Source organism: Phoxinus phoxinus, assembly GCF_949152265.1.
Source record: "Phoxinus phoxinus genome assembly, chromosome: 1".
In the NCBI taxonomy this organism is placed as follows: Eukaryota; Metazoa; Chordata; class Actinopteri; order Cypriniformes; family Leuciscidae; genus Phoxinus; species Phoxinus phoxinus.
Window position 1 is genome coordinate 9,491,969 of NC_136876.1, and position 22,062 is coordinate 9,514,030.

General features: G+C 39.4%; 1 protein-coding gene across 1 annotated transcript; it reads left to right on the top strand.

Moving 5' to 3' along the window:
• Positions 1-4,315: 4,315 nt before the first annotated feature.
• LOC307009825 (uncharacterized protein) lies at positions 4,316-17,525 on the top strand (the record flags this gene model as incomplete). Its single annotated transcript, XM_079633941.1, has 3 exons — positions 4,316-4,361; positions 6,962-7,093; positions 16,184-17,525. The coding sequence occupies 3 exons, from the start codon at positions 4,316-4,318 to the stop codon at positions 17,353-17,355; spliced, it is 1,350 nt and encodes a 449-aa protein (XP_079490067.1). The 3' UTR covers positions 17,356-17,525.
• Positions 17,526-22,062: the final 4,537 nt, after the last annotated feature.

The window sequence follows — 22,062 nt, forward strand, 5'->3', positions numbered from 1 at the left end:
TTGGAACAATGTTGAAAATTCAATGTTAAAATAATATTGAATCAATGTTGATAATTCAATGTTTTTCAGTGTTGAAAAGACAAACATTGAATCAATGTTGATTTTGGGTCAGCTTAAATTTCTCCACTGGTTGCCAAGACAATCTTAACATTGGTTGCCAACCGCCAATCAGATCAAAGCGCGGCATAACAGATTTCTACACGACATAACAGATTTCAAGCGCGAAAAACAGACAGACAGACGAAGCATTCGGGCAACGACAGAGTGGTTTTTAGGTAAGTTAATCTTAAATCTCAATTTCATTTTGCATGTTTATGTATCTATATTTCTTACAACTTGTTTGTTTTTCCTGGGTGAGTCGGAATGAACTGCAATGTTAGATTTATTAGTCACATGAACGCGCGCCGTGCACAAACCAACGGCCCGGATTTTCCCTAATAATATAACTTATTGAATAAAACCAACAGTGGGTAAATTGTTAATTTTCATTTTAGGGTGAACTAACCCTTAAGTCAAAAAAGGCGCAATTAGAAGCGATCGAGAGTTCATATAACGTTAGTTGGGCACGTGAGACGACGGCAAAAATATAAATGTTGTAACGTTATTCCATAGCTAGCTATTTCTTTTAAAATCCATGATGATAGCGTTTCCACGACTTCCAAAAAGGGGTCAAAATATATAGAAAAAACAGCTGTAATTTGTAGGGTCAAAGACGAGACGTCCCTATAATCTGGTCAAATATAATTTACAAAAGTAACGTTAATTGCAGAGCTGCCAAGTTGTGCCAACTCTCACGCATTGGCCGTGAGACACGCATTTGGTTGGTTTCACACGCCACACCATCGATTTCTCACGCTGAAGTGTCAACCCGGTCGGTCAAATGCCTGAAAGATGAGTTTATCTATAGATCTACCTGTTGGGCCACTCGTGATCGACTAGTTATGCCAGACTGATGCCCGCAAATTAGTTACAATCTCCCTGAATCAGACTGTGCTCCAAACCGCGTAGCGCGCGCACGGCGTAGCCCAGAGTGCAGTCTGGACTATGGGGCGGGGTGACACAGGTTGCTCCGCCCACCCCCAATTTAATTGGCTTATTATACAGCAATCTTATTGGCCTAGACGATTCTTTATGTGCATGAAGTTACTATTTTTGTGAATGATTTGAAATATTAAATGTTAACTATGTTAATCTTATTATCGGTTTACCATGGTAGTTAAGATATATTGACTAATGTTTTATTGTTAAGACACAGAATAGACAAAGTTATTGTTTAAAAACGAATGCTTGGTGACAGCACCTCAGTGTAGGCCTACCTAATAGAGCTGTTTTAGCTACACTTGGCTTCTTCATATTTCCATCAGGGTCGGTGGATCAGCTCAAACTCGGTATTTTACGCAAATTATGATAAATCGCGGTATTAAAGGAAAGACATTGGACAAACCCGAACGCAAGCAGCTGATTTTAATTATTTTTATTTTTTTTACGAGATTTGTTCTCCAATGCTTGCATTTTTTGGCAAATAAAATGTTTAATGGCAAACTCATGTTTCCTTGTTGTTTACCTGTTAAAAAATAGTTTCAAATATTAACACTGGCATTAGCTATAGCCTAACTATAAAAAAAAACACCGCTGTAAATCTGTGCAATAGGCCTATAGCCTAACAGTAGCCTACTTCAAATAGTTACTTATTTATACCTACTTTTATTGAAGTTATACTTATACTTAAATTGAGGACATAAATAATAATATTTGCTATAGATCGACATATAAATATTTGTTTTAGTCACTTTTTTCCCACTTTTCAGCACTGCAGGTTTTTAAATTCCCATTGTACGCAAAAAAACCCAAAACAATGGCCAGGGCTTGTATTATTTGGTAGCCTATTATTGTCTTATTTGTCACTTTCGGAACTGTGTCTTACTGAAATACAGTGAATTATCATCATCTAGTGTAAAATCCCGAGTTTGTTTTTATTCACCAATCCTAATGGAAAAATTAAGAAGCATAAATAAATTAATGAAGTAAAATTACGGAGCCCTGCATGACATTCGGAAAATATTGTCTACTATCTCAGCCTAATCGGCTATCTCTCATTGCCATGCTAGTAATTTAATGCAGTCATGATCATTGCTCACTTAAAGTAGCATTGACTCATCTGCTGGGTAAATTAATAAATATAATTTAGCTAAATCTAAAACATTGTATCATTTATATCAGCAACATATTTCTTTATATCGCCCAGCTCTAAAACTACTCAATATTAAAGCTTGTAGGCCTATATTACTTTTATTTTGTTAAGTATTTAAATAACCAGGGGACTTTTGTCCCGAAAATGCAGTTTGTACGATGTAATACAGGGGTTTCACTACACGTCATCAATCATATCAGTGTATGACATCAAAGTACAGAAAGTACAGTACACCCGTGACCCGTCTGCTAAATCACTCTTGCTGTACTTTGATGTCATACATCCGTCTGAATTTAACTATTTGCTTCAAAAAATGATTCACTGTTTCGAAGTGTTCAAAACAGTCATGTGTATTTTTTTAATGATCTTTTTTTTGTCTCTTACAGTGTTCCAAAGCTGATTTCTCTTCTAGACTCCAGGTTCTCTTTGTAGTAAGCCTGCCATTTTTTTACTAAACAACGCATTGCTCGTGGAGGAAACCCCTGAGTTCATTACGGTATGGTATTCTACCCAAGCGTAGAGGTAAGTGCATTTGCCTAGCATTTGCCTATTAGAGCTGTCCCTTCTCTATCTACTTTCAATTCTTTTAAAAACCTACCTATTTTATTTAGTATATTGATTCTTTTCTTTGGTTGGTTTTATTAATTTATATCTGAGTTCTGATTTCTGTTTTGGTTCTCCTGTTTTATAGAACTCTTAGTTATGTTGCTCTTATTTTTGTTTTATTTTATAATGCATGTTATATCTTTTTTTATATATATAATGCATGTTATATCTTGTTTTATATATATAATGCATGTTATATCTTGTTTTATTTGTTAATGCATACGATATCTTTGTTCTTCTTTGTTCAACTATATGTTGTTCTTCTGTAAAGCACTTTGGTCTGTTGTAAATGTGCTACATAAATAAAATTGAACTTGAACTATTTATCAGAGTAATGTTTCATTCTTTCTTACCGTAGACCTCCGCTGTTTTTTGTCTTTGTCACCACGAAATTACACTTTTTTCTGAATGTGATATTTCCTGTTCAGTTTTGGGGGCATAAATAAATACATTTGCTTGTAAACTAAAGGATGTAGTTTACTTTGAATGACATTTTGATTAAAAACCATATTTAATTGCAACCCTGTCTGAAAGGAGTCATAGTCCAAAAATATTCAAGCATATTACAAGCCAAACTAGCATAGAATATTGCTGTACATAAAGCAATATTGATTTTATATTGTTTCTATGTTGATTCAATGTTAAATAAGCGATTTAATTATGGTTGAAATAATATTGATTTTATGACCATATTGATTGATTTTTCATCGTTGAAATAACATTATTTCAGGGTGCAAACCTGATGAAAAATCAATGTTAAATTTAAACATTGATTCAATGATCTTTTGGTTAATGCATTAACATTGATTCAATGTAGATTCAATGTTGGTCTGCTATCTGGGTCATTACCCACAATCCTAAACAATCCCACAGTGATGCATCTGATTGGTGGAAATCGTGTAAACCCCGCGAAGGTCCGTGGAAAAAACAGAGCGTTGCCATGGAAGCAGGATTCTAACAGAAGAGACGGAACGGACTGTTTTCTTTAACGGAAGCCATATAAATAGTTTTTAAATCAATACATTCCTTTTTTAATTAATATTTTGTGTCAAATTATTGATTTATTTGGTAGGTAGCCATGTAATAAGCGGGATAATGTATAGCGAGTTGGTTGTTATAGCGAATACAGGCTGATTCAAGACCCCTCCGGGCTCATAACGTTAATTAACGTTAGCCTTTCGGGAGTTGTATTCGCTATAACAACCGTCTCGCTTTACATTATCCCTTACTTATCGTTCACTTTAGATAGGCTACTGTAGCCGTCATATCAAGCATTTTATGACGCGACTGTCAAAACAATATTTAACCTAAGTTAGGCATAACGTTACCTCTTCATGCATTTACTGAACATTTGTATAATAATTCATGGCAAGTTAATAAACTGAATATGATGGTCCAAGAGCAGACCATGCATCAGACCGGTGGCGTTGTGCACTTTCTGGTTTGCTGACCATCACTTTTTAATTTACACTCGTTGTGGATATTAAGAAAATACATTAAATGTTATTACAATTAAGAATGAACTATAACTTCATGATAATGAGCATGGACCTCAACCTGTCCTGTCAGCAGAGTGTCCTGTGTCATAAAGGGCTTTGAAATAAACACACAAACTACACACTGACTGAACACACGTGTTGACGACTGAGACTGAGCGGTGATTTGCAGTCAGGTACAAAGCACTGCACCATGTTGCTAACGTTATCGTTAACCGCTTTCACACACGCACACAATATAAAATACACGATGATAAATATAAAATTCAATACACAATACCTATATAAAACACTATTATTTTTATTTACACGATTACTATTGAAATAACTGCTATTAACTACACATTCACTATATAAAATTCACTCAAAAGGCTCTTTCGCGGTTGGCTTCAGTCGACTTCAGTGAGGCGCGGTGGGTTATGGGACGAGTAGTTCCTTCGCTCGGAAATGAAAATATGTACACAGTCTTGTACCTTTGCCTTTTTTTGGATTTTCTCTTCGTTTTTTCACTCGAAATGATATGTTGTATGCTTATGAGTTCAGCCGTAGCTGGTTATCCTCAGACATGCTCTAAAACTCTTTAGATACAGATTTTTCCAAAAGTCAATGGGAGAAATGAATGGGAAATTTACTTCCGGCACCAGAGCTCTCTCGGGCTGTGGGCGGGACTGTGATGCTCTATTCCCTTTCACTCAGAAATGCGTCACAACACTTGAGAAAAGTCGTTTGCAAATTCCGGTTCACGCGGACTTTAACAATGTAGGCTAGATTGTTTCAAAGCTGCTTTACAGAGATAAACGTATAATTTAAGGTAACAGATTGTTTTGGCTTTATAGCGGTTCTTGAATAATATTATTTTCCAGCTAAAGTTAGTTTTGATTGATTCACTTCCATCGAAAGGATAATTTGTTATTAAATTAGAGGCCGCTAAGACGTCACCGTTCTCTCTACACAGACTTTAAACGTGAACCTGTGAGAAACGCTGATGGCGCTCACGTGCGCATCAAGAATTAATTCTATTGTTATGTGCGTTTGAATATATTTGTGCATGTTTGTAATTCTCTACAAACCAAGCCTAAACAAACTACTTGTCCTGCCTATAAATTTGATACAGAATTTAATTTTATCACTACGGGGGAGATACATGAATTTTCCACAATGCTTTAAATCTGTAGAGTGGTAAAGGGATCCTCCATAGGGAGAGGCTAGTTTTAATAGGATCAAAAAGCAGTTGAAGGAGAATGAGCATTTAGTTATCTGACTCCAATTTAAATCTGACCCATTTAAAGTTATTATTGTTTTTTAACCTCAAGGTAATTTAAGGCTTTCTTGGATCTGAGAGTAAAACATAGAATTTAACCAGAATTAAGCAAGTTAAAATCACTTTAGCTTTTAACATTATCAGTAATAAGGGGGAATATTCTCAATGCCTTTAGTTTAAAGCAGGCAAAGTTGTTTATTACGTCATGTTTAAATAAACAGACAGCACAATGGAACAACATAGGCTACTATATAGAAAAACTGACTTTTATTCTTATACCCTGAGCAAGGCGTTGTTAAAGTGGAATACCAACACCAAAAACAACTGGCAGGGAACCAGAAGACCACAAACCTGAAGGCAGTATCTAGATTGTACATTAGGATACTTTAATATCTCTATTAAGTTCAGCACAATTCTGTTCAGTTTATAAGCTGTCAGATGAGACAAAACCTGTTGGAACACACTAGATCTGTAGTATGTAGTGGGAATATGTGTGTGTGTCCTGTGTGGCAGAGATGTGTGTTAGAGGTGTAAGAGACACATCAGTCCTCAATCTACATAATGACGATTCCCTGCACACATTAGCATACTGTGATGATGAAGGCCATTGTCCCACGCTTAATTTACATGTATACTTTTAAACTGATAACTGTTGTACTAGGGCAGTAAATACTTCCACCCATTTCACGCCAATAGTTCCTGTTTTCACCTCATTTATTATGCTGATGTCTTCAGGCCTCCTGTAAATTGACAGTTAAAGCTCTTTTCACTCGTCTAAGACATAATATAAACATTAGGGCTACTTAAAGACTCTACAGCTAGTGTACTTGAATTTTATTTATCTGCAACATTATGTTGTATAATTACAGTTTTGCACAATATATGTTCTCAAAACTACATACACCGTTTCTTTCTTTAAAAAAAAAAATACATTTAGCAGTTGTTTGGCTTTCCTTAGGGTCTGTGTAACCTGTTCTGAAATGGTTTTATTATAATTTATAGCCTATATCGTGATATATATCGTTATCGCAAGAGGCTGCAGTGTATATCGCAATATGGATTTTAGGCCATATCGCCAATCCCTAGTTCAGAATCGATCCAGAATAGTTGGAGAGAGAATCGCGATGCATCCGAGTATTTTGATGAAGAAGCAGGATAATGTTCAGGTTAGTAATAAAAGTAGTTGTGAATTAGCATCAGTTACTTTAAAATATACAGACAAACATACATAAAGCTTAGATGTGATATTTAGTTCAAAAACAAACTCACTAACTGATTTTTTTTTTTTCAGATCAGCTCCTCCCACACTGGAATTCATCATCAGTGAAGCTCCTCCCACAACAATCACATCATCAGTGAAGCTCCTCCCACATAAATTCTCCAATAAATTCTGTAAATTCCCATCAGCTGCAAGTGAAGACGAGCATCAGGAAGAGCTGAAATCTGCAGAGACTGAGTTTATTAAAGAGGACAGTGAGAACACGAGTGATCCAGAACCCTGCAGAATGAAACACACTGAAGATCCTGAAGAACAAAGAGGTTGGTGTTTATTCTTCATTCATTCATGATGCTGAACAACATTCATGTTAGAAACATTCAAGCACTTCTTCACATTTGGATAAAAAGTTGAACTATGATATGGTACAAAATGTTCTTGTTTGTTTACAACAAATGGTCAGTAAAGGTCATAAATATTATTTCAGCTCTTTTTTTTGTTACATTTATATCGGGTTCAACAATTTTTTGCAATAATGTTGCCAATATTTTAGAAAATGTTCAATATAGTTATTATTATAATTATTTTAGCAATAAACAGTTAACGCCAAACTGTATCAAGTGTATGAACATTCCAGAATGGCTGACATGGTTGTAAACGGTCAGATGACCCAGTCATTTGTGATTGGTATACTCTCATATTGTATCTGTTGTGGCAAAAATTCATCAAACAAACATCACTGCGTAAGGGAGACTCAGAGTCAAATTATAAAATAGAAGTATATTCTTGCAAGAATAGGAGCAGTCTAATACACAGTTGTTACCCTGTGCAGAAGAGTGACACCCCCCAGACAGACTGAACCACCTTTTATCTATAAGTTTCAAGGCCTTCTCCGCAGAGCCTTCCTCCCACAGTAGTTTTCCATCCAGTGGTTTTCCATAGACAAGGAAGCCATAACACTAGTTTAGATTCGTCACTAAGCCCCCCCTGCATCAAATGGCCTTCTGACATCTAGGGGTGTACTCACACTAGCCAGTTTGAACCGTGCCCGAGTGCGTTTGACCACCAAAGCGCGGTTCGTTTGACTAGTGTTAACTATAGTTAACTAGCTCGATTAGCCGGCCCTGGCCCGCTTGGAAGAGGTGGGCCAGAGCACGGTTCAGTTGGACTCGGGCGCGGTTCGCATGCAGTGTGAGCGCTAACCGTGCTGGAGCACGGAACAGGACGTCACGGTTTAACAGGGCGCGCTTGACAGGGCATAGCAGAGAGAGAGAGAGAGAGAGAGAGAGAGAGAGAGAGAGAGAGAGAGAGAGAGAGCGAGAGAGCCCCGGCCGCACGCGCGCACTCACCCGAGCGCTGTCTGCTCCCTCTCTCCCTCGCGCATATTAATCAAAATCAATTAATACGATGGTGTCGAGAGAAAAAAAACTCCAGTGATTAAATGTTTTCTGTGTTGACAAATCTTGTGCGATATCCTAAACTGCCGAATTCATTGCTGGATTTTTCTGTTTACATTTCATGGTGTGACACTTCTCTTCATTATGCACCATAATGACGTCACGTAAGCGTGCTCCGGCACGAATGCTAAAACCCTATGTGAGTGCAGGCCAGAGGGGGAGTGGGGAGGGGGGACAATCGTACTCGGGCCCGGTTCATGGCAACCGTGCCTAGTGTGAGTACACCCTAGGTCAGAGGTCCTTGTTCGTCTGTTCTCTGGAGTGCCTCTCCCTTCTGCCTTCCCAGGTACATAAACAGAATCTTCTCACACTAACAAGTGAGAGTCACACATGTGACATTCTTTGAATCATCTATATTTTACTAAAGATCAGTGAATATCATAAAATCGCCACCACATATCCAATGTGTGTAAATGTTAGCAGTGTTTACAGAGATAATACTTATTGTTTAACACGGAGTACAATGATGCTTTTATCAATTAAATTGTGTTATAATAATGATTATAGTCCACTGCTTTGTAGTTTGTAGTAAAAAATAAAAAATATGATAAAGAATTTAATGTTATGTTAGCGAGCATAGCCCAGAGTTCATATTGTAAAAGCACAATCAGTCTTTGTTTGCGTTAGCCCGATGCATAAACATAACGTTTAAAAAAAAAAAAAATGCAGTTACGTTACTACGAGGTATTACTCTATTCTGTAAGACAACTCCGAAAACAACGACAAACACTTCACATATCTCAATACACTTGTAATTGAAGACCTAGAAGCTAAACGGTGCTTACACAACAAACAAAATTATTATGAAGCGTGCTACATAAAACATAAAAGCAACAATTATTAATAACACTTACAGGTTGTGATACGGAGGAGGAAGCTGATGCAAATACACTTGGAACTGAACCTTCCTTCAATATCATTCGGCTCGCGAATCCAAGTTTGATTGCATTTAAGTTGGTAAAGCAATCGTCTTCAAAATGGCACGAACAAAGCACACGGCTCGGACTATACTTCTGTGGTATAGTTGTATATATGAATTGTAGCCACTTAATCTTCAAATGCTCCTCCTTGGGCAGATGAAAAAGTTTGCTTTTGAGTCGCACTTCAGAACACAGCGTCTCGTCGCCATGATGTTAACAAGTTTTCCCTGGGCTTGGAGCGCAATAAGTGGGCGTATCATATTCAAAAAACTTGACAAGTTGACGTCATCTAGTCAGAGAAAAAGCTTCGGTCTTCTAACGATTCATAAAAATGACTCAGAGTCGACTCTTACTTTTGAAAGACAATAACTTTATATATGGTGCACTTTCATATTTCAAACTTTGCAGGATGTTTTTTGTTCACTTAGATCTATGTTACACACTACATGAAAGGTAAATTTCAAAATTCCATAATAGGTGCCCTTTAAGCAAACTCTGTCTGATTAATAGTTACTTCTGGGGCTGTAACGAGTCACCAAACCCACGATTCGGTTCGTATCACGATTTTTTACCCACGATTCGGTTTGTATCCCGATTTTTTTTTTTTTGGGATAAAAAAAAAAATCCATGTTTTCGGTGCTGATGCAGTGGTGACGCGTTTATGTTGTAAGGGTGGCGCTGCCAATAAAGCACCTAAAAGCTGTCAAAGAACCTGTAAAAGTAATGATTATGAATATGTCAAATATAGCAAGGGCACATTTTAATTGTTTATTAATAAACTAGTGTTTTCTGTGTCGGCTGCAAAGATGAAGGTGACGATGCTGACTCGCAATATTCGCAGTAGTGAACGCGCCATTTGCGCCAGAGAAATGCACATTTCGGATTACATAGTTTTCTTTCGTTTTGAATTATTCTGTTTAAAAGTATGATTTCAAGCGTTCTGTAGATAATATATTTATTTCTCAGATCTGTGAGGCAAGTAGGCTATGCAGAGTTTCTGTTCATTTATGAGAGCAGCGCCGGCGGCTCCGTGTCGTGATATCTAGTCTGCTTTACTTATTATTTATTAAATCCAGGCAATTGGTTGATGAAAAATTGATTAAAATTAAGATACAATTAATACAAAACAAAAATCACTTTAAAGAAAGGCTTTGTGCTTTCTGTTTGAGGTCTTTAAAGTTTTAAAGCAGTCCGAGAACTGTCACGTCCATAACATTGTTTTTTCCTCATAAATGCGAACACATAAAATAAAATGAATATTTTATGTTCTGTGGAGAGCATATAGCTTGGAGAGCTACATTAGTAGCCTAAGCTACAGGATAGTCTTTCAAAACATGACCTGCGTGAAAGAGAGAGAAAAATAATGCGTCATCGTAGGCCTACCCAGCACTTCTAAAAAAGCACTTCCGAATGCGTCTCTGTCCCCAGCACATTTCAAACCAAACTGACGCCCATGTCGACTACACGATTGCCATCCTTTATCTCCACCGGGTAGCCGAAATGTTGCCATACTGCTGACTTAAGTTGACAGCGCTGAGGGAGGTTCTCAGCGCTGAACTCTGGCGCTGTGGCAGACGGCTGCCTCTCCAGTAGCTCTACAGTTTTTAGCTCTTTTTATTCTCTTAAAATCTCTTTTCTTTTCCCCTATCTTCTTCGCGCGAATATAGTATGTTTCATATATCCCATGGATATTTCCAATCTTAAAATGCAACCAGGAGTCAGCTTTCTCACTCATTCAAGGGAGGAATTGCTGGCTCTGCGCATTAAGGGACGAGCCGGGATACAGCACTCTATTCCGGCGGAGCTGAGGAGGAGACCCAGGGGCTGCAAGGCCGGGGCTAAGCTAAAGGCCGAGTTAGCGGAGAAACGGAGGCGCTACAAGCCATCGATTCCCTCCGTAATCATGGGGAACGTGAATTCACTGCCGAATAAGATCGACGAGCTGTCCGCGCTGAACAACCAGCGGATTTACCGTGAGATCAGCTTGTTTATCTTCACGGAGACATGGTTAAACCACCTTGTACCAGATGCTAACGTGGACCTGCTTGGATTCACTGCCGCGAGAGCCGATAGAGACACACAGGCAAGTGGAAAAAGCAAAGGTGGAGGACTCATTATGTATGTCAACAATCGCTGGTGTAACCCAGGACATGTCTCCGTAAAGACAGCCTCATGTTGCCGGGACCTCGAGCTGTTAGCCGTTAGCCTGCGGCCATACTATCTGCCGAGGGAGTTCATTGTGTATTGGTGAGTACATAGAGGGGATGACACATTGTCTGACAGACTACCTGAACTTCTGTGCAGACATGGTCTCCCCCATCAAGACTGTCCGCTGTTACCCTAAATAACAAGCCATGGGTAACACGGGAGGTCAAGGCTGTCCTCAACAGGAAGAAGGCTGCCTTCAGGAGTATGGATAGGGAGGCAATGAAGGCAGCACAGCGGGAGGTGAAACACTGTGTGAGGGAAGCTAAGGACAACTACTGGAGAAAGGTGGAGGAGAAGCTGAGGGAGAACAACATGAGGGAAGTCTGGGATGGCGTGAGGCCCATCACAGGTCATAACACAAAGAACTACAGGTGGAACAAGTGAGATGGCCAATGAGCTGAATGGCTTTTTCAATAGGTTTAACCAGCCCTTGCCCTTGTCCCCCTCACCCACACCCCCATCCCCACTGCAGCAATGTCTACTTCCCCTGACAACACCATACCCCAGTCTACACACTCCCCCTCTGACTTCGCAATATCCCATTCTACACACTTTTCCCTCAACACCACATTAGCCCCCTCCTCCTCAATACAATCCCCGCCCCACATCACTACAGACCAGGTCAGAATACAGCTGAGGAGGCTCCGGCCCGGGAAGGCAGCGGGCCCGGATAAAGTGTGTCCGAGACTGCTGAAGACCTGCGCTGCAGAACTGGCAGAGCCGCTCCAACGGATCTTCAACCTTAGCCTTCGGCTAGGGAGAGTGCCCACCCTCTGGAAGACATCCTGCATCGTTCCAGTTCCCAAGAAAAAAAGGCCCAGCGAGCTGAATGACTTTCGACCAGTGGCACTCACTTCACATCTGATGAAGACGCTGGAGCGGCTCCTCCTCAGACCCCAGGTACAGCACGCCGAGGACCGCCTGCAGTTTGCGTACCAGCCAGATGTTGGTGTGGAGGATGCCATCCTCTACATGCTGCATCGGGTCCACTCCCATCTGGATAGGGGGAACGGCACAGTGAGGATACTTTTTTTGGACTTCTCCAGTGCCTTTAATACCATCCGGCCCCCTATACTCCAGGACAAACTGATTAGGATGGGAGTGGACCCCGTTCTGGTAGACTGGATCAGAGACTACCTCACGGACAGGCCACAGTATGTCAGGATGAAGGACATCATGTCTGACACTGTGGTCAGCAGCACTGGAGCCCCTCAGGGCACAGTGCTGGCCCCTATTCTCTTCAATCTGTACACCTCGGACTTCTGTTACAACTCGGAGCTGTGTCATATACAGAAGTACACGGATGACACAGCCATCGTTGGGTGTATTACGGGTGATAGGGAGGAGGAGTATCGGAGTCTGGTGGGGGACTTTGCTCTCTGGTGTCGCACTAACTGCTTACAGCTCAATACCTCTAAGACAAAGGAGCTGGTCGTTAACTTCGGGAGAACCAGATCAAGTCCGCGACCGGTATTGCTGGAGGAAATGGAGGCAGTCAAATCATACAAATACCTCGGAGTGTGGCTGGATAACAAACTGGACTGGACAATACACACAAGCCACCTGTACAGGAAGACACAGAGCAGGCTGTACTTCCTGAGGAGACTGCACTCATTTAACATCTGAAGCAAACTGCTGTGCATGTTTTACCAGTCTGTGGTCACCAGTGTCCTCTTCTACACTGTGGTGTGCTGGGGGGGCAGCATATCCAAGAAGGACACACACAGGCTGGATAAACTGATCAGGCGGGCCGGTTCTGTGATTGGTATGAAGCTGGACACACTGGTGATGGTGGCAGAAAGGAAGACACTGGACAAACTGTTGGACATTATTGACAATGCCCGCCACCCTCTGCACACCATCATCAGCACTCAGAGGAGCCGGTTCAGTGGAAGGCTGCTCCTTCCCAAGTGCCGGACTAACAGACTCAATGACTCCTTTGTCCCTCATGCAATCAGACTCTATAACTCCTCACTTGGGGGGAGGAGGAAATAGGGCAGAGAGGACAATACATATACATATGCATACACACACACACACATATATATACACACCTGGACTTTACATTATACCTGGTCACTATAACACTGGACTCAACACTGACACTTTTTAAAATAATTAATTTATTTATGGTTATGAAATGTTATATGTATGTAAATGTTATTTAGCTTTTTTACTTATCTTTCTTTTCTTCTCTACTACTTTCTTTCCTCATTGCAAAAACTGCAGCTGGAATTTATAATTTCCTTGCGGGAGTCATCCCAAAGGATTAATAAAGAGAAGTCTAAGTCTAAATGAGGAGGTAGGGTCCGCAATCTCTGGGTTAGTTGCCATGTTTCCTCGCGTTCTTCAACTAGCTCAACTTTTGCAGACAGGCATCACATGATTTGAAAGGTAGTCACGGGGCGTGTCGCGATTCTCCCTTATCACACCGCGACACAGGATCGTGGATCTGAGTGTCGCGATTTCGGTTTCATATCGCGTATCGTTACAGCCCTAGTTGCTACGGTAATAAAGTTGTAGGCCTATTTCTCATAAATTATAGAAGTTATTCATATTTTTTGAGATACATCTTCTTATAATAACCTTGGTAACCGGTCAACACTGTAAAGTTTGTGTAAAAAAATATTTTCTTGTCCTCCCATCATGCTGTAGAAAGAGCCCAGATGATGTCACTTCCTGGGTGTCAATGGGAATAGGAGCGGGCTTCACTCAGTGATTAAAATAAACTTTAAGAGTGCTGGCCTGAATAATTGGAATATTTAGAACAGGAGAGAGGCTGCACTATGCATAAATTATCTTTTTATTTGCACAAACGCGTTTCGGCGCGTGCCTTCTTCACGAAACGCGTTTGTGCAAATAAAAAGATAAGTTATGCACTTCCTGGGTGTCACAATTTAAAGAAATGCTGTTTTTGAAAGGAGGAGGAAAATCATGTAGGAAGAAACAGGGATGAGAGAAACATGTAGGACACAGATAATATTCTAATAAAAAATAAATAAATAAATGATAAATTAGAACAAGTTAAAGCCAGCCAAGTTAGTGCGATTGTCTGACGGCAACATAATGACATCATATAATAAAAAAGACACCTGACGAAAAGCATGAATACATTTCTGGATCTTTATAAGGAAACATCCAAGCAACCAAAGCAATAGAAAAGTTATAACTTAACTTTTAACCTATCTTAGATATCAATAAATGATTAAGTTTGTGTATAGGCTTTACATTTTTATTTCAAATTTGTAATGAGCAATTCATTTAATTGTATTTTTGAAGCAGATTTGTTACGTGACAGTATTCATTTAAGTTTCTTAAGTTAACTGCATCTCCTGCGCAGCATCAAGCCATTCCCATAATATTTGTCACCGCTTAAATTAATGCACGGTAAGTAGCAGAGGAGGAAAGTTATCATCATTTACTTGGGACAAAAAGATTCGAAAAGTTGGATTTTTGTCGTAAATAGAAAAAACTTTCATGAAATAAAGAGGTTGAAACGCCATGGGCTGTTCATTTTGGTGTTGAAAATGACTGTAAACCATTCTAGAGAACAGTGTTGCTTTCGTCAACGAAAATTATGACTAAATATCGTCGTCAACAAACCTTTATCACGTGACGAAAACGAGACGAGACGTAAATGCTGGTCATGTGACGATGACTATAACTAAATGTATAATGCAATATTGTTGACGAATAAAAATGAGACTAAAAGTGGTTTACAAAATAAAAACTATGCTAAAATGTCTCCTCATTTTCATTGACCAAAACGAGACAAATGTTAGTCTCCTTGCACTGGGATTCGAGCAGCTGCAGCTTGCTTAAGGTAATGGCAAAAAAAAACTTTTAGAACAGCGGCGAAAATGTAAAAGTAGGCTATATAACCTTTAATATATCCTTTTATTGAAACGGGTGCTTTGCTGTGCGGAGACACTTCGAAACATTTCAACCGCTGGTAATAGGCTACTTTCACTTTTGCCGCAGAGACAATTATGTCCTATAACGTGTCGCAGCTCAGTTTACGATACATACTGTTGAATGTTATTAATAACAAAACATGAATGAATGAGAAAGAAAATAGCAGGATGTGCTTTTTATATTGAAAATAAATATTAAAAGCCCGATAAGTCGCGAAAGAGAACTGAATTCTACTGATAGGATAGGAAGCTGCGCGCGCTTCAAGCGCAACACGCACACGCATATAGCTGTCTTCGGTTGCGCGCCTAAACGGCCAAATAAACACAGAAATATATTTTAAAAAATGCCAAGTCGAGTATTAAATGGGTTAAATATAACTGCATTGCATTACTAAAAAGAGACTAAAATACTATTTTCATTGACTAAAATTAGACTAAATGTCATTAGTTTTCGTCGACTAAAACTAGACTAAAATGCTCAGACTTTTCGTCGACTAAAAATAGACTAGACTAAAAAGAGTATGAATGTGACTAAAACTAATAAAAACTAAAATGACAGCTTGACACAAAGACTAGACTAAAACTAAAATTAAAACAGGCCACCAAAAACAACTATACTAGAGAAGTACGTACAAGCCACTATTGACACTGCAATGGTTGTTATATGTTTTTAAAATATTTTTACAAACATAAATTCAAGGTATAACCAGGGCCAGCACAAGCTCAACTGCCGCTCCAGGAAAAACATTGTTGAAGATTAAAATTGTATTGTTTTGTGTTATTTTCAGTATTATTATTTGTGTAATGTATTTTGTGAAGTCAGGGTGTGTCTGTCCTTTCACTTTATATTTCTCTCTTTGAATTATTATGTACTAAAAATTAAACTTATTTTTTTTCTTCACATTTCATGTCAGACCCGATGGAAGAGAGCGAGGAGAGTGAAGAACTGAGTGAAGTGGAGGAGGAACATCATGTCAAACCTGGAGAAAAACCTTTGAGTCGCTCAAAGACTAAAAATAAATGTTTAAAGAAAAGAAGAGCCAAGCAATCTTTCACCTGCACTCAGTGTGGACAGAGTTTCACAAAGAAAAGTAATCTTGAGCGTCACATGAAGATCCACACCGGAGAGAAGCCGCATGAATGTGATCAGTGCGGGAAGAGCTTCACACACAAAAAAAATCTTAAGGAACACATGAAGATCCACACCGGAGAGAAGCCGTACGCATGCCATCAGTGTGGAAAGACTTTAAAGGCCAAACGTAATCTTGATGATCACATGAGGATCCACACCGGAGAGAAGCCGCTCTCATGTGATCAGTGTGGAAAAACATTTATTAGTGCATCAAACCTGAAGGCACACCTGACAGTTCATATGAAGGAGAAGCCACATTCATGTTCTGTGTGTGGAAAGAGTTTTTCACGGCTGACATATTTACATAAACATCAGAAAACTCACACTGGTGTGAGAGAGTACATGTGCTTTGAGTGTGAGAAGACTTTTACTACAGCGAACTGTTTAAAAGTGCACCAGAGAATTCACAGTGGAGAAAAACCTTACAAGTGTTCACACTGTGACAAGAGATTCAGTGATTCATCATCTCTGAAAAAACATGAGAGGATCCACACTGGAGAAAAACCTTACAAGTGTTCACACTGTGACAAAAGATTCAGTCGATCATCATCTCTGAAAACACATGAGATGATCCACACTGGAGAAAAACCTTACAAGTGTTCACACTGTGACAAGAGATTCAATCAGTCACAACATCTGAAAAAACATGAGATGATCCACACTGAAGAAAAACCTTACAAGTGTTCACACTGTGACAAGAGATTCAATCAGTCATCAGATCTAAAAACGCATGAGAGGATCCACACTGAAGAAAAACCTTACAAGTGTTCACACTGTGACAAGAGATTCAGTCAGTCAGGAAATCTGAAAACACATGAGAAGATCCACAGCAGAGAGAAGCTGCACACTTGTGATCAGTGTGGAAAGAGTTTCTCTATTAAAAGTCACCTGAAGATACACATGAAGATCCATGCAGTGGAGAAAACACATCACCACAGTCTTAGATCACAGTAAGAAGTTCATCTTTATGTGTTGAGAAACATAGGCTGTGTCCCAATTCAGGGGCTGCATCCTCCGAAGGCCGCATTTGAAGGCCGATTGCGTCACAGCGGCGCGACGAAGGCTGTCCCAATTCAAAGGATCCTTCGAATGCGGCCTACCATCAGTGTTGCCAAGTCCGAGGTTTCCCGTGGAATTGGGCTACTTTGTTGCCACAGAAAAAAAAAAAAAATCCACGGGTTGATTTCCACCCTTGTAAGTATGAATTCGGCACTCCAACAACCTCCAAAACATCCCTCAGACCGCACAAATCCAGTGGAGAATTTGGCCGCCCAATGGATTTTTTGAGCTACTTTTGTTGCACAAACCTGGCAACCCTCCTACCGTCCTTCTTTCCCCGGGCCGCGAAGGACAGAACGAGGAACGAGGCCGAGAGGAGCTGATCGAGAGGACGAGGATTGTTCGGGAGAACATGACGTTTCAGAGACAGGAGAGGAGATCACAGGGAGAGGATGAACAGATTGTTTTCTCTTCTTGCCAGATTAAATAAACTTTTGCTTATGTGAATTAAAATTAGTAAATGTAACACTATTCGTATACACTATTTTTATGCGAGTTATAGTTTGTAAATGAAACTAAATAATTTCTGTGAATTGTTTATTTTTGTATTGCAAGTTATGACTTGTAAATCTAATAAAGAAATGATTCTGTAATTTTCTTGTCAATGAATTTGTACATTTGATACAAAATAAATTGTTCAATACATTTTTACTTACAGTACTTTTTTACAACTATTTAACGAAATAAGAGTTTAAATTAACAGTATGTTAAAACAGATTGAAAAAAAAAAATCTGTAGACTTCTATTGAGCTGAGCTGGAGATCCGGGATGGGCTGCACAATAGAGGCGATGGTAAAGCCTCTGCCGGTGGGACATCATCTGGGATCAGTGCATATTTACACTGTCCACTAGCAGGTTTGCAGGGCTGACCCAGTCGACGGCTGCCAGTCACTGAGATGTTCTCATAAAGAGGAGGAATAAAATGAATGAACTCATAATCAAAAATCAAACCATTAAATATTTAAACATATCATAGCAAAACTGTCTTATGAGCTAAACTCTGCAGGACAGCAGCCCTCCAGGACTGATCCCTGATCTATACAACATATTTTTTGTGTTTCTATTATATACTGTTCATATTTTTTTAAACAATATGTAAAATCATAATCTAATATCCATGTGTAAAAGACATTTTGTTTTCAGATTGTAATGTTGCAATGTTAGAATGTAATGTGATTTGACCAAACAATCACACATGTAACCCGCCTCTCCGACCGCGTCTTCTGCGGCGCTTACTGCCTGGTAGCAGACAGACAGGGCATCTCAGGAAAGGAGGAATTGATGTCAACAGTGGTGGTTTAAAGGACTGGGCATTTAGGAGGTGATTAGCTATAAAACGAAATTCCAGCAGCGTAGTGCGATCATAAACAATAATTGGCGGGACGGTAGCAAAAACAAATATGAAAAAACAGAGGAGCAAGTGGTATGCCAAACACAGCGGCGCCATCCTCCCTCTGACCACTCTCTCATACGGTTTGACATCTGTGCTGTTCCTCCTGCTGTTCTGTCCTGACCTTCTCCTCTCCTCCTTCCACACCATCTGCTCCAAGATTATGGACTCTGTTGCGCCCTACAAGGTAAAGTTGACCAAAGGTCCATTGGACCCCTGGCTCAATGATACAACTTGAGCCCTCAGGCGTAAGTGTAGACAGGCTGAGCGAAAATGGAAGAAGGATAGACTGCAGGTGTCACTGGAGATGTTTAGAGACAGTCTTGCCACCTATCAGAGAGCAGTGAAGGAAGCTAAAGGACAGTATCTATCCAATCTCATCAATACCAACAGCCACTGCCCTGGAATCCTGTTTAGCACTATTAATTCTGTCATAAATCCGGTGTCTGTTGCTTTGAATGATGTATCTGAAAATACATGCAATGCATTCCAACAATACTTTTTGGACAAGGTTCTGTCTGTTAGGCAAACCATTACACAAGCCCCTGCTGTTGCCATGTCCTCCCGAGCGGCGCATTGTGTTCTGGAGAACTTTGAGGCAGTTACTCTTGCGGACCTTAAAGAAGCTGTCCATGAGTTGAAGCCAACCACTTGCCCTCTTGACGCTGTTCTTGCCAGGATTTTGAAGGAGGCTATTGACATTATAGGTCCCTTCCTTGTCTCGTTCATAAACAGCTGTCTTAGTTTGGGAACTGTTCCCACTGCTCTCAAATACGCCATTGTTAGACCGCTGCTCAAGAAACCCAACCTTGATTCCTCCATACTGTCCAACTTCCGCCCAATATCTCACCTGTCACTTCTGTCTAAGTTGATGGAGAAGCTTGTTTTGTCCCAGCTTCAGTCTCACCTCCAACTGCACGTCATTGGTGATAAATTTCAGTCCGGTTTCAGGTCTAGACATAGCACCGAATCAGCGTTACTGAGGGTCAATAATGACATTCTTGGAGCCCTGGACAGTAAAAGCATTTGAATGAAGGAAAGACTGAGTACATCCTGTTCAGCCCGGACTCACCTAACAGCTCTCTCACTTTTGGTCCTCTAACACCTCAGTTTGCACCCACTGTGCGTAACCTGGGTGTTATTTTTGACAAAAGTGGCAAAATTTGGCAATATGACAAACATAAAAATAAAGGGCATCACAAACATACGTTAAATTCATTTGGCAGAGATACAGATCTTTGGGCTTTTAAAAAAAAAAACTTCACAGACTCAAAATACCTTTTAAAAGCTGCTTAAAAATTAGCATACTTGGGTTTTGAGTTACTCCATTTAGTTTGATGAATATACAATTTTTCTAATAACAAAAACAAATCGATAACATTTTTATTTTGGAAAAGTCATACTCATTTGTATGAAGTAAGATAGATGACAAATTTAACACAAGAAACGGGGGCATCCAAAAAACATTGAGAGATCGTCTCTTCCACCCACTTTAACACAAAGTTTAATTGCTTATGTAACCCACCTAAAAAGGGTAACCAGTTAATTGTGTGTAATTATTATCATTATTTATCCATACTTTACGTTTATGAGTAATGGGGGGTTTATTTTGAAAAATATATTTTATTTTGTGGGAAACCGGAAGTAGCGCTAAGATACTTCCGTTGGCCCAACACGCTAAAGATGGAGCACTGCTTCGGGTTCCCCCGCGAGTTAAAATAAACTGAGAAGAAAAGGTATGAAAACCTGTCTATTTTTGTTAGCAGTTAAATATGATTCAGTTCATTATGTAAACATCTGTATACTTGCTTTAAAAGTTGGAGAGCCGTCCAGAAATCGCTTTTATCTGTCCTGGCTTCTCATACTGAGAATCCTCTCTTGGTAAGCTAAGTGTTTAATGATGGTGTGTGGAAAAAACCACGCTGTAGCCATGCTAGTTTCAATTAGTGATTATTCAAACATTTCTGTTGTTTTGAAGGAATGTAACATGATAAAAGACTATTTATTTCAAGGTTTAAGGAGAAATGTAAACTAATTTGGTATGTATTACTTTGTGATATATATGTGACTAAAGGTTAAAGTTACAGACAGGAGAATATAAAATGTCATTTTAAGTTAGTTAAAGTGGTGTTGTGGCAAAAATTCCTCAAACAAACATCACTGCGTAAGAGACACTCAGTCAAATTATAAAAAGAGAAGTATTTATTCTTGCAAGAATAGGAGCAGTCTAATACACAGTTGTTACCCTGTGCAGAAGAGTGACACACCCCCGGACAGACTCAACAAGCTTTTATCTTAGTTTCAAGGCCTTCTTTCCCCCAAGAGCCTTCCTCCCAGTAGTTTTCCATCCAGTAGTTTTCCATTTACAAGGAAGCCATAACACTAGTTAAGATTCGTCAGTAGTTGGCCCACTAAGCTCCCCTGCACCAAATGGCCTTCTGACATCTAGGTCAGAGGTCCTTGTTCGTCTGTTCTCTGGAGGGTCTCCCCCTTCTGCCTCCCCAGGTACATAAACAGAATCTTCTCTCACTACAAGTGAGAGACACACATGTGACATTCTTTGAATCATCTATATTTTACTAAAGATCAATGAATATCATAAAATTGCCACCACAGTGGTTAAATCAGCAAATGTAAATTCATATAAATGGGTTTTCAATTAAAACTGTATTTCAATTATTTTGATTTAAAATCGAACAAAATCCTACGTAAAAAGAGAGAAAACGTTCATTAGTATATTTATACAATTACAATTGTCCTATAATTACATTTCATTGTAATGACATAAGGTATATTCTGATTTAAATAGTTAAAATAGCTATTGTTTCTTCATGTGAACTTTAAGAACTATTTGATATAAATGATTTTGGACTGAACCTGTTCTATATACAGGTCAGGTCTTTTTTTGATGAGGTGAGCAGAAATTTCAGAAGTTCCAGTCCTGGAATTATACCAGGTGAACCATTGACCCATAGATGGCGAGCCTGTGGTAGGATTGTGTCAGTTCAAATAACCGGCACCAACGAGATTTTCCCTGACGAATATTTACTTATTTCCCTTGACTAACTGACTCGAATTCTGGATTTAACTTTGGAATTCCTAAGGAAAATTTACAAGGAACATTTTCAACAAAGGAAGGACATTTTATTTTATTCTAAATTTATTTTGGGCCAATAGGTATTGTGAACAAAATTGTTGTGAAGTGTTGAAAC